General features: G+C 38.7%; 2 protein-coding genes across 2 annotated transcripts; one reads left to right on the top strand and one right to left on the bottom strand.

Moving 5' to 3' along the window:
* Positions 1–2,600: 2,600 nt before the first annotated feature.
* On the bottom strand, positions 2,601–8,640 carry LOC132114503 (probable ATP-dependent RNA helicase DDX20). The gene is made up of 11 exons (XM_059522651.1): positions 8,348–8,640; positions 8,085–8,179; positions 7,702–7,870; positions 7,047–7,170; positions 6,818–6,960; positions 6,570–6,708; positions 6,346–6,404; positions 5,876–5,958; positions 5,672–5,777; positions 5,253–5,354; positions 2,601–3,804 (listed from the first exon to the last, which is right to left on the bottom strand). Exons 1-11 carry the CDS (start codon positions 8,538–8,540, stop codon positions 2,705–2,707), a joined length of 2,313 nt encoding a protein of 770 aa, XP_059378634.1. The 5' UTR covers positions 8,541–8,640; the 3' UTR covers positions 2,601–2,704.
* A 429-nt stretch (positions 8,641–9,069) lies between these two features.
* On the top strand, positions 9,070–13,387 carry LOC132114504 (PAK4-inhibitor INKA2-like). The gene is made up of 2 exons (XM_059522652.1): positions 9,070–9,375; positions 11,382–13,387. The coding sequence occupies exons 1-2, from the start codon at positions 9,310–9,312 to the stop codon at positions 12,279–12,281; spliced, it is 966 nt and encodes a 321-aa protein (XP_059378635.1). The 5' UTR covers positions 9,070–9,309; the 3' UTR covers positions 12,282–13,387.
* Positions 13,388–13,439: the final 52 nt, after the last annotated feature.

Here is a 13,439-nt window from a genome sequence, read left to right as displayed (position 1 = left end):
CTGATCGCCAGTGCCATTCCTGACCCAGAGCCCAGCCCACCATCTCCCCAAGTTACAGAGCATTAGTCAGAGCCCACCGATGAAGGCGAGACACAGCCCAATCCGTCAGACCAGGTGCGAGAGCTGGCTACAGTGCCTTCCGTAAGGGAGAGATCCACAGACCTCGTGAGTGTGGAGTGGAGCTCCGCCCCCTGCATAGCGGCTGAGGATGACCGGACTATGGAACGCCAAAATGAGGAGGAGGATCTTATTGATTAGGAATCAGGACTGTAGGTTGAACTGCCCCCTTTCCTCTCTGTCATCTCCGCTGGTCCTGTCCAGCCCTCCTTCATACTTGGTTTATGCATCCAGCCCTGAGGGGGCTTCCGATCCTCCAGTGCCGTTCCTAGAATGTGTCCTCCAGCTCCTAGAATGTGACCTCCAATGGCCGCTCCTCCAAAATGCCTGCCAAACCCACCCACTCCTGCCTCCTCCACTGCTGTAATTTGGCAGCCCCTCTGCTCGCCCTCGGCCCACCATCTATGCGGTGTGAGCCCCGTGGGACTGCCATCTTCAAGCATCGCCATGGTCTGAGTCTCCCTCACCTCCACCTCAAGCCTCCGAGGCCTCGGCCCATAGTCCCAGTGGCTCTACCTTGGCTCCTAGCTCCCTCGCCTCCATTGTCAACCATCGATCCATCAGCTCCACCTTGGTCCTTAGTCAATCTGGCTCTGCCGCGGATCTTCACCTCGGTCACCAAAGCCCTCGGCATCCCCCTGGCTCGTTGGTTATCCATCTCTGCCTCTGGCTTCTGCTCCACCATCATTGGTCAGCCCCCTGAGGTTGGAGTCCATTCCTCCTTCATGGCTATCCTGCCTTTATAAGGCCATGTTCTTTATGTTGAGTTTTGTCAGGTCTATTAGTTCCATACGTGTCTTCCTCCTGTTCTCCCTGTTGGATGTACTCCTGTGTTGGATTAAATTAAATAAAGACTATACTGATTGTCCTCGGCTCAGTCAGTGTTCCTTCCAGCAGTGTAGTGTGACGTGATGTTTCCAACCTAACCTGCGTATGGATCAACAATTACATGTGTGATGTAATGGAAGTAGGCCTTTGCATGTTCAATGTAGTTTGAGGGTTGAATGGGTTTAAGACACTTTCTCTGACCCACCACCCCCACTCTTATTTCCTCCATCTCATCCTTAATTGGATGAGCAATTTCATACAGAGCAACAAATTGCACAAGGGCACGTATATTCTGGGTTATTTCAACCCAACTTTTGGGTTTAAAATGTAATGTAAAATTTTTTACTAAACTGTGTGGTTAGTCCATATTTGACCCAAAGATTTAGAGTGTAGGCTGTTCTGAGGGTAAGGAGGTTGTTTTCGCAAAAATGACCGATTCACTGTTACTATGTGTATTAAATGGAAAGAACTATACATAAACAAAAAAAAATAACTCTTAGAGTTGAAATCATGTGGGAAAAATGCACTGAATTTGCAATGAGTGCCTGTAAATTTACACACATGCTCACCTAATAAATGAACAATGTATTTGAGTTGACTAAAACTAATTTTAGCATTAAATTGTTTTGTTTTAGAGAGACCACACCAAATAAAAATCATGGTTCTTGTAGCCATGGTAACTGCAAATTAATAATGATTTTGTTACTTCAAATAATACTATACAAAGAAGTATTAAGATAATGTGTTTTGTGGTTCTAAAAACAAAACTAAGCCCATAACTGCCTTTAAAATGACTTAAAATACATTATATTAAAAACAATTAGGCAACCCTGCTGAAAATTCTTTTTTGGACCATCACAGAAAATCCTAATACCATCACAAAAATTATAAACCATCAACTTTTAACCATTAAAAATGGTTTTATGTAGTACGTTTTGGAACATATTCCATATTAACAAGCCACCTGTAGGTGACCAATTACCAGTAGAAACCCACAGAGTCCATTAGAGTTTCCTTTAAAACCAATACAAGTTCCATTATAACCAGTAAAACCATTACACATTTTGTGATGGTGTCTATTTATTTTTATTTTTTTCTAGCATAACTTTATTACAAATGCCTACAAAGGGAGTCAAAAGCTTGGTTTTGCTGCTTTTAAACTTACAGGACGATCATATACTTGTTTAATAGACTATTGACCTAACATTTAATTCAAATATCCACTTAATCTTACATTTTGGCCACCTTTTTGCTATAGATGACAGCCTCTATAATTTCGTAATATATCACGTGGACATCACAACCCTTATAAACTTAACCATGGTTTTCGTAGTAAAACTGCTTAATTTTATTTAGCGTGATTTCTGAATGCTTGAGACTATAAAATCAAACAACTGTATTAATAAAATAATAGTCATAGGTAACGTTTGTAAATTGCAAATGGTAAAATTTATTTACTTTTATATTGGATTAAAGTTCTATTTTGACCCCAATAGTAGGGTTTTCTTTTTTTTTTTTTTTTTTACTGCCATAATATTTGAGGGAGGGAACACAATACAATCCTGCATAGGGCACACATTTTGCCAGCAGCGGCCCTGGATATATTAATATAACTGCAGTAGAATGTAACAAAATATTTCAAATGATTGCACATATCTTAAGAATTAATTTTTATTAGAGAACTACATGAACGTACACAATGCAAATGAGAACATTACAAGGCTCAAAAGTCATTGACTTGACAATCCCAATAACTTTTTTAGTGCTTCATCATTTCTTTTATGTAGACAGAATTCATATAAAATCCAGTTATCCAGTTATAGGGTGAATGATGATAATAGGAATTGTAATATTCAACCCAGGCTCTGTATGAACTCCAGTAATCCTGCCTTGCCACTTCCTCTTCCAGGTCATCAGTCTCCCTCATCTTCCACCTCTGCCCTGCTGATGCAGCCTTCCTCCCGGATTTAGAGGCTGGCCGATGTTTCTGGGGAAGGCTGTGGTGGTTAGCAGGATTCTGGGATTGAGGTTTACTAGGCCTTTGCTTGTTTCTGCTGGTCTGTTGTAATACTCTAACCGAAGGTAAAGAGAATTCATTCAATTCTGAGACTTGATTGTCTGGATGAGCAGGTGTGCAATGTGAAGACCGATTGGGGACAGAAGAGCTTGACTCACTCTCCTCCACCACCATCTCAGACTCTGAAGAAGAATCATCAGATGACACAGAAAGAGTCTTCTGCTCAGAGGACAACTCTGAAACCTCCTGTGGTGGAGGAAGATCTTGATAGGAGTGTGATTCTTCTGGAACATATGTTTTATAAGCTTTATCATTATCATGACCATCATCATAGTTGTACTGCAGTCCATTAACTGCATCTTGACTCCTGTTGAATCCATCATATTGGCGAATGATTTCAACAGATCTTCCCGGACCTTCTGTTATGAAGTTCTCATAATCCATCACAGCCTCATTGAAAGTCATAACTTTTTTTGCATGCAACTTAAAAGATGATAGTGGAGGAATTCTGGGAAGGGTGTCATTCTGCTCCCTCTGAGAAGGAGTCGAGTCATGCTGGAGATTTGTAGCAGACTGTAATGGTTTTTGCCTCGCAGGTTTGGGTGAGTGATTTTTTACATTGATTTCAGCTCCACTGTTGGATTTATCACTTGTTGCCCTTTCTGGGATGACCTTTGAGATGTGAGGCTCTCTGGAGGGTTTCGATATCGGCTTCTCAGATTTAGCTTGTTTCTTCTTCCCTGGTTTGGAAACATCAGGAATTTTCTGAGTGGGTTTGGAAGGAGGTTCAATGATCACGTCCCAGTCACAAGCCTCTTCCATGATACCTGGAGGGATTGGATCTGTAACACAAGGTAGGGAAAAAAGCTTAACAGCCTTCGCGCCAAGTTAAAGGAAGATTCCAGGTTCAATAAAACTTAAACCGGAACTTTATTTATTTTTACAGCCATTTTAGGGTTCATAGTATTGTGTTGCTAAGGCAACTTTGGATTAAAAGTCACCTTAAGGCCTAGATATACTAATTTTTCTGGACGTCCGGGGATGAAAATTTAAATTTTCAAACCCTGGGTCACCAGGATGATTTATGGAAAACACATATATGATGTTCCAAGACACACAGACATGGGAACCAGCAAACGTAATTTTAATAACAAAATAAACAATAAAACAGTTGATCATGGCAGTGTTGAGCAATGTGGCCAATCACAGACATGTCTGTTGATTTCAACGCAATGGCCAATCAGAGGTGTTTAAGTTAGAATCCACTGACCACTTAAAACACATGAGTTTTTGTTCAGAGCTGAGTTATGTGTAGACACGATATAAATAAACGATTCACTGTGCAATGCAGAGAGCTTAACTGATCAGAAATTTGTGAAATCACGATAAACTGAAATGAGGGACAGAATTTTTTAGTAATTATAAAGGGAGTGCTCTGTGCACACTTTCTTGGATAATTCATTCAGAATCTGAAAAGTTTATATTTTTAAGATGTTAAGAGGAAGTCTTGGGATTGACATCAGCATATAAATGTGGGATTATCTCTTGAATATCGCAACGACTGACAGTGATAACAACAATGAACAGGACTAATATATATATATATATATATATATATATATATATATATATATATATATATATATATATATATAAATATATATATATAAAAGCAGTTCGAAAACCACTGCTATCGGGAGCCCCTAAGGGCCATGATGAAAAAAAAAAAAAAAAAGATTTTGTGTTCCCTCACAAAAGTATAAAATTCTCTTGTAAATTTTTGCATTCTCTCAGATGTTTTGCGTTCACTTGAAAAGCACTGAAATACAGTTTTTCCTCCCATCTCATATTATTTCTATCACAATAGTTTTGCTAATGCACAAAGTTTCTAGGGGGAGAGAGATTTTTGTTTTCGGAGAGACTGCAAAAGTGTAAAAATATAATTTTTCCACCCATTTCATTTTAATTACCATCACCATGTCTCTTAAGGGGCTCTATAAGCAAGTTTAATCAAGGCATATTATGCCTTGTGACTATGTTTTAGTTAGTATTTTATTGGATATTTATATATAAACTATTTACACTTTCTATAAATATTTATATTACACTATAGTGACTTTACAGACTGGCCCGACTCACTTCCATTTTGAGTGCATCACGGTTACCCAAAGTGGAAATGATTTTTGGTGATAATCAACATTATACCACAAATGCTATCAGCTGAGCTTAACGTGCACAGAACCTGGAATATTCCTTTAAAAAGGACTAAGATGTCTGTCTTCCTCTGTACCTGGTAAATGAGTGAGATTCAGAGAACATTTCTGAGCGATGGCCATCATCTTGTTCTCCTCCTCTCCATGGCAACAGTAGGTCACAGCAACCCCCAGAGTGCCTGAAACACAACAGACAGAGGTCACCATCAGAGGGAAGACATGGCTGATCATATCCATTTCTAAAATCTAATGAGAATGAAGATTAAATTCATCCACAACAATCACGTTCAGGTTCCAGTTATGAATTCTGATTTTGGAGTGCTGCGGTCATTAAAAAGCTCTCTGTGTGTTTGTGTTTAGCAGCTATTTTTGTGTTTAGCAGCAGATTATTTCTGATTAAGCCCTCATATAAATGCCCAAGACACACATTAATTAAAATACACAGAGTAGAGGCTCCACATATATTGGTGATTAATTGTTTTATAATTAGACACACCAAATCGTCCAGCACGACCAATACGGTGCATGTAGGTCTCCCAGTCCTGAGGAACGTCCAGATTAATCACCAAGTTCACCTTCTCAGCATCAATACCACGTGAGGTCTGTGGAAGAGAGAGACTCATGAGAAATTAAATGTTGCTTCGGTATTAAACATTGGGTATTTTCCAGTGTAGGTGTTATAATAGGTTCAGAGCCTCACCAGATCAGTGGATATTAAAACTCGACACTGATACTGTTTCAGCTTCCACATCGCCTCTAACCTCTGATCCTGACTCAAACCACCTACATACAAAACACACATCAAGGGATTTAAACATAACCATTAACAATGACTTTCATTCATTGTGGGCCTTCATTTACATCCACACATTCTAAATGATATCATTCTGATCCAAAACCTAGTGAGTTGCCTACAGAGGCACTGTGCTGCTTTTCCATTGCTTATGTATGCGACTGTTAAAAAAGAGCTTAAATGAAAAGTTCATCTCTTTAAAAACAAGAGACCTTGAAATTTCCAGTCTACGGTTCTCTCTTACACTTTTTTTTTTTACAAAAAAAAACATTTTCTGTGTGAATGGCCCTTACATATTCTATTATTAATTTGTTATACTTATTGTGTTCCAAGAAAATCTTTTTGGTATAATCAGAATTTAGTGAGAATTTTCTTACCCGAGATGCAGACCGCAGGCAAACCTTTAGAGGACAGGATATCAGCCAGGTGCTGAGCTCTGCAGAACAACAGCTCAAGTCAGTCTTTCATTACTTTCAATAAAGATCACAATTCTGTTGTTAATAAAAGTCTGTATGTGCTGTAACAGTGTATGTTATGCTTATCACAAGCATCAGCATATTTCCAAAATAATGGAAGAAATTGGAGTTGTGGCAGCTCTTGCCTTGTATGGAGGTTTGAGAATACCAATGCTTGGTTAAACGGGATTTTGCTAAAAAGTTCAAGAAGACTCTGAACCTTCTCCTCAAACACTTTATGAGGTAATGAATGAGATGGCACGATTTTATAGTACTGCTTCAGTCCTGGTGGAGAGAATATAACAAGAACAACACAAACTGTTTTAATTCAGATTTGAAAGCGTATTCACATGAAAGAAATGCATCAACAAATCAGACAGCACCGAAGACTGACCAAGGAGTCCGGGGTCTGTCTGGTTCAGTCGCACAAATGTCGGCTCTCTCATGTATCTTGACAGATGTTGTGCAAGAGATTCTGGGTAAGTAGCAGAAAGGGCCAACATTTGTTTGTTTGCAGGTAAAGAGGAGAAAATCCAGCTAAGAAAAGACAGAAAGATCAGTTATATCTGATAAATAACAATCCAGAAAAGTCTCTGAATCAGAACCACCTGTTCAACTCTTACTTGATCTGCTCCTGAAAGCTGCTGCTGCTGTTGTCCTCCAGCAACTTATCAGCCTCGTCCAAAACAAACAAACGAATGGAGGACGTAGTCAGTGCTCCCATCTCAATGAGCTGCTTAATACGACCTATGAATAAAACTAAACTTCATCAACACTGCCTTATAAAATAAAAACACATATCTCTATATTAGAGAAATCTCGAGTTACTGTGTTAAAAACGATTCCAGACAATTCCCTTATTTTCCCTAAATGACAAATATCTCACTTTGTCTAGCTAGTTAATAAAGAACATATTTAAATAGCATATTACAAACATTTTGAAATGCAAAAGGTATTTTCATCCACATACGAATGTCCAAATGAACTGGACCATTAACTATGGCTCAGTGAAACTTTGCCGTTTATTTGAGTAGTCTGACCAGAGCAAATCAGCAACCAATGGTTCAGTTTGGTGTGGGACTATCAGTGGCACAATAAACACAAATCAACTTTAAATAGCTAAGTAATGAAGCCACAAAAGGTTATCAAGAATAAATATGAACAAAGACATCTAAATATGCAATATTAGCCAATCTAAACTAAAGTTAGCTAAGGTTACAGTTCCTATAATAATTCATCTGACACATCTGTCCAGTAAGAATTTCAACTAGCTCATACCTGGTGAACCAATGGCAATGTGGCATTTCTTCAGGTGAAATTTGTCTTGACTAACAGGTCGGCCACCGATGAACACATGACACTCCAAGCCCTCCATAGCACTGCCTATTGCCATGACCACAGCATGAATCTGCACCGCAATCTCCCGAGTGGGGGCCAAAACCAGCACCTGATGGGACAAGAAAGGGCACATGTCAGCCAGGCACACATTCGTGTTTTGGGTGCTTACATTTAACATGAAAAATAAATGAGACTTTCAAATCTCCATAGTTCCAATATTCTGTTTTATATTAAAACAGTTCTTATGGAATAGGACAATGTCTGGTAACACATTACATTCCGCTGCATATTGGAAAAATGTAATACCTGGAAAAATGTAATACCTGTGTGGTCGTGTTTTCCAATATAAGAGAGTCCAAAGCGATGGTGGTAAACACACAGGTCTTTCCTGTGCCAGACTTGGCCTGAACTATAAGATCTGGACGGAAGAAAACAACAATAAACAAGAATATTTCCCGGTGCATGAAATTTCTCAATGATGCACTATATTTTTTGATTTTCACATTACACTCCTGTCATTAAAGAGCAGTCAGTTCTGGAATGTGACTGTTTTGGTGCTGTTTTCTAGTATTAACGGGTCTCGTACCGAGTCCACATCTTCCCAGCGGGATTGCCTTCAGCTGGATGGGGGACGGTCTCTGAAAGCCAGAGGCAGATAACCCCTCAAGCACATGTTTTGAGAGGAGTAGAGAGCTGAACTCGACACCCCCGTTCATCAGAACATCTTCTGTCCGGGTTCTGGGTTGCAGCTCATGCGCTGCGTTCACGGATGCCGCCATATTTTTATTGCACGTAGTTCAGTTCTTCGACGCTGAATAAATGAGTTTGAGCACTGAATCACTTCGCCCTCTTGCGCACAGAAACAGAAACGCCGCTTAAAGTATCAGCAACATCCTGCAGAGGGCGACAAACACACTAGGTTGACATAAACAAGCGATGAAATTGAAATACAGTGCCTATTATTATTAAACAAACTCTATGTGGAGACGTTTGACTTCTGTGGAGTTGAAATTAAAGCAAACTCTGAATACCACATCAAATACATTCCCTGTAATAAACTGTAATTACACGTCGTTTGAAAGTTTGACCCAGCAAGTTTAAAGACGAACATTTGCTGCTTTAGATGGAAGGCATCAAGGAATTAAATTCTATATAACTATTATTATAATTATTTAAGTTCTAATATATATATTAAAGTTTCCCCTCAAAGCAACATGACACAACATATTCTTTGTAACGATTTGCATTGTAAAAAGCGCTATACAAAAATAAACTTGAATATTCTTCAGTGGCTTGACTGTACCTCTTCCTCGTATGTGCTGAGCTGTAATGTCATATGAATGTAATCTCAGCAGTGTGTCAGAGGCGAGGTGATAGAGGAATATATATTAGCAAACATCGCTGGTCAAACACGACTGACCATTAGAAAGCAACACGGAAGAAACCAGATAACTCAGCGAATAGCGACATCAAAAGGAACCAAGTTTTAACGATTCCACCGCGTTTAGTTATTTATTTTTTTATTTATTACTTTGTAATTTAGCAGTTATGGGGCAAGAGAAAACGAATCCCGGTGACATGGACAGCAACCTTCGGCGTCTAAAACATGAACTGGTGAGATTTTCTTGATTGTTTTCTTTTGTCTTCTACTTTTACAGGACAGTGTGTGTGTTGTTATTGCAAGCATCTTCTCAGATATGTATAATAGACATAATTAGTATGACTTTGCATTATATTGTTCTCATAAACACAATTTTATAGCCTTTCTCCTGCGCGGTTTTGCACCTGTGTTTGTTTATCCAGCTGTTGTCCGGCGCAGGAGAAAAGGTGAAACCTGATTGGCAACGTTTTTTTGAAAAGGGGGCCGCTGATTGGCTGGCACCTGAATTCTGTAATGTTTACAAATTTAAGTGCAGGTTGTGAGATTTATGTCAAACAAAAACACGCTTTTTGGCTCTGTGATAAGCACACATACAATATTGCGGTAGAAACGCGATGCAATAAACCCTTATGGTGAAAAAAAACGTATCTAATTAATTTATCCTAAATAGCAATTAAATGATTTATTTATTTACGTTATATTAATTTAAATAACCTTTATTGTTATGATTGATACTGGAAATAAATGAGTGAGAGAGTGAGTGCTTGTCAAATGAGGAAACAGGGCCACAAGGATGATAGGGGTGGAGATTGGTAGGATTAGGGGTGGAGATGGGTGGGTTTAGGGATCAGGGGGTGGAGACATGTAGGTTTAGGTATATGTAAGGTGGGAGGAGTTGGATCTGGATCCAGCCATGCCCCCTGGATCTTGTGTTCTGCACTGAGGTCCATCTTGGGCACATCCCAAAGGAAACTGACATGGGAGAAGTCGTGACCTCACACAATGAGAAATACTACCTTCTGCTGAATCTGATGAAATAGTGAACACAAAACATGCCATAACTAGTAGCAAGCAGGTCTAAGTTATATATGTAAAAGTGATTAGCTGCAATAATTTGCCTCTTTAAACTTTAAAAACAGAACTGTAATTGTAAAAGTGACTTTTATGATGACATTATGGCTCTACTGCTTACATAAGCAGCCTATAACATTCTGTTTGAATTTCCACTGAATGGAATTTTTCTGGTCATAATAAAAGTTAAGCATTATGTTTCCCTACACTTGTGTTTATGACCAACCCAGTAAAATCATAAACTGAGTAAAATACATGCCTCAGCTGTTCGCCCATGATTTAAAGTCTAGTCATTTCACCCACATAAGCTCCTACATCTCCCATCATGCCTTGAGACACAACACTGCTGTAGAAAAGCATCAGTTGTGTGCTGCTGTGCTCAGACCGGCTGGTGATCGATCACCAGGGACAGAAGGAACAGAAAACAGGGAGTGAGATGAGAAGAAAAGAAATGCAGAGACTGCAGGGTGAAAGAAGGTAGGATGACAGTGGTTTTATTCTATAACAGAAGAAAAAGGGCATTTTTGCAGAGTATGGAATATAAATAAAACACCACATCAATATGAAATACATTTATTTAAATCTATGTAAATAAATAACCTAAATACAACCAAACAGACTCGTTATGGGATATCAAATATGTTTATAAACATTCTGACTCATAAATTCACTTAAAGACAGACATTTTGCTTTTCAGAATAAATCACGTTAATATTTAACAAAACTATGATGTTACAATCTCTTTTACATTGTTTAAAATTTTATATGTTCATAACTGTCAAAAAATAACATTAATAAATGTAATAAAACATGCTCCTAATTTTAATTTTCAATGTCATTTTTGAGAAATCAGTAGTGTAGTTTCAAATCAGCTTTAAAAGAAGCCATGCCTTCATCCTCCTAGTAAGCAATTCATTGGAGGCTGTGACAAGAAAGAAAAAAACATCTGCGTTCTCTTCAGCAGATGCTGAGTAAGGTATCTGTGATGGCACGCTGGGCAGAAATTGCAGACTGTTTGGAGTAATATTGATTTTTGAAAATTACTGTGAAGTGAGTGTAAGCGTTATTCATCAGTCACAACAGATTTCATTGATAATTGCTTCATTAAGTCTATAGTAATTGCTCTCTTGCTTTTTTGCCTTTCCCATTATAGGATTCTTTGTGGCAGTCAGGTGAGGGTCTCCAAGCTCAAAGGAATTCTGTGATCGGTGCTCTCCAGGAGCTCAAACTCTTGCAGGTCCAGACTGCACTGAAGGAGCTGGAGTTCTCCAGTAAAATGAGCCAGGCCTCTTCACACACTCACACAATGCTCGATCAGATAAACCACAGTTCAATAATAACCCACCTGAACCGAACACAGAACCCAGAAGAAATTCTTTCACAAGAATGTTCCAAGACTGAGCTTATCATGGAACCGTCTTTGTATCTCACGAGTTCTCCAGCAGAGAACTGCCATACTCCCATGGTACATGAACCCAGGAGGGTTTACCGAGGAAGTCTGAGCACTTCTTCCTCTTTTTCCTCTCAGGAACACACAATCGACAACGATTTCTCTACATACGATATCGACGACTCCACTGATTGGACAGCCTCATTGATGAACCACAGTAGAAACAGACAGCCATTGGTACTGGGCGACAATGTTTTTGCTGATTTGGTCGGGAACTGGCTGGACCTGCCTGATGTTGGAGGCCAGACAACAGGTAAGGAGCAGAATGACTTCATTCTTAAAGACACTCTTTCGGAGTCATCATCTAGCAGTCACTCTCAAGATATCTCCAGGAAACTCTCAATAACAGCAAGCATCTTCAAACGTGTCCTACGTCGCGTTCGGCCACAGCACCAGCGAGAAAGCAAAGCAACGGATATCTGTAAACAACCAAAGATCTCATGCAGAAAGTCAAAATCAGATGTCAGCAACCCGTTCTGGATGAGAACGAGAGGAATGAAGATGAAAACCACACCCACCCAACAAGAGGGCTCAGAGGGCTTGATAGACAGAGGATGGGCGGAAATTGTAGAGAAGCATCCATCTGTGTTTGATTACAGCTCAGCTGTGTGGGTCTGATATAATTCTACATGGAAGAGACTGTTACACATATTATTAGCAATTGTTAGACATAATTAGTGGACTTTTTGCTAAAAATTGTTGTAAAAGTGAACTTCGAGTCACGATGCTGCCTTTAAATGCACCTAGGAAAGTCAGCCATTTGTTACTGTAACATATTCAAGTCAAAGGTAGTCTGAACAATATATTTATATGCTGAACACCAAACCCAAATAACTAGATATGAATTGAAAATGATAACAATAAAAACATTTCTATCTTCATGGTAATTATGTAAACTTAATGTAAAGCAATGTAAAAGTTGAGATAAACACCATTCACAACAGACTTGCTTGCCACTTGCCGATGTATTGTCCTAATATTGTATTGGAAATATTGTCCTTCACCCTCAAGTGAGAGGAGTAGCACAAACTACTGATTCCAAAGATATGTTAGTCAAACATTTCTGAAATGCATTTGTATGTTTTTTGTTTGTTTTTGGTAATGTAAGCATGGCAGAGCAAAGAAAACTGTATTAATAGAGTCACATTGTGCTGCCCACTGTGTTTTTGTGAGATCCCTTGAGAACCTAATGCTGTTTCTGCTGATGTTTGTATCTCTGTTTAGGTTAAGGCCTAACTGTCAGTCATTCTATGAAAAAGTCCTGATTGGTGCTTTTTCACAAATGTCTTACTCATGTCTTAGCTTTGCAAGCATAAACCTGCTTTGTATTGAACAGAAAAACTATGCAATGATCCTTAACTGCCATGCAAAAATGAAAATGGCATATTCAAATACCTGCGTTTTCTCAGCACCTTCATGTTTTCTGTAAGATATAAATATATGGCTGTTGGTCCTGCAATAGTCTCTATACCTGTTTTCAGAGCTATTTAATGATGTGGGATACTTTTTATAAAAAAAATATATATATTTGCTTTAGTCACGCCTCATCAATCTTTATGAATCTTTTTATTTTATTTTATGCAGCATGTAATCTGGTGTGCACCAAGTATGAATCACCTATATTCATACTTAGGAGGTTTGTAGAAAAATGTAAGATAAGTGGAATTATTTATTTGGCTTTGTGTTATATCTGTATCTACAGTACACAAAATGAGCCACACTGAAAAACAGTTTCTCTATAATGGTCTATGTTGGTAAGGAATGGTAATATAAAAA

This window comes from Carassius carassius, chromosome 34, assembly GCF_963082965.1.
Source record: "Carassius carassius chromosome 34, fCarCar2.1, whole genome shotgun sequence".
Lineage (NCBI taxonomy): Eukaryota > Metazoa > Chordata > Actinopteri > Cypriniformes > Cyprinidae > Carassius > Carassius carassius.
This window is presented reverse-complemented; position numbering and strand designations above follow the sequence as displayed.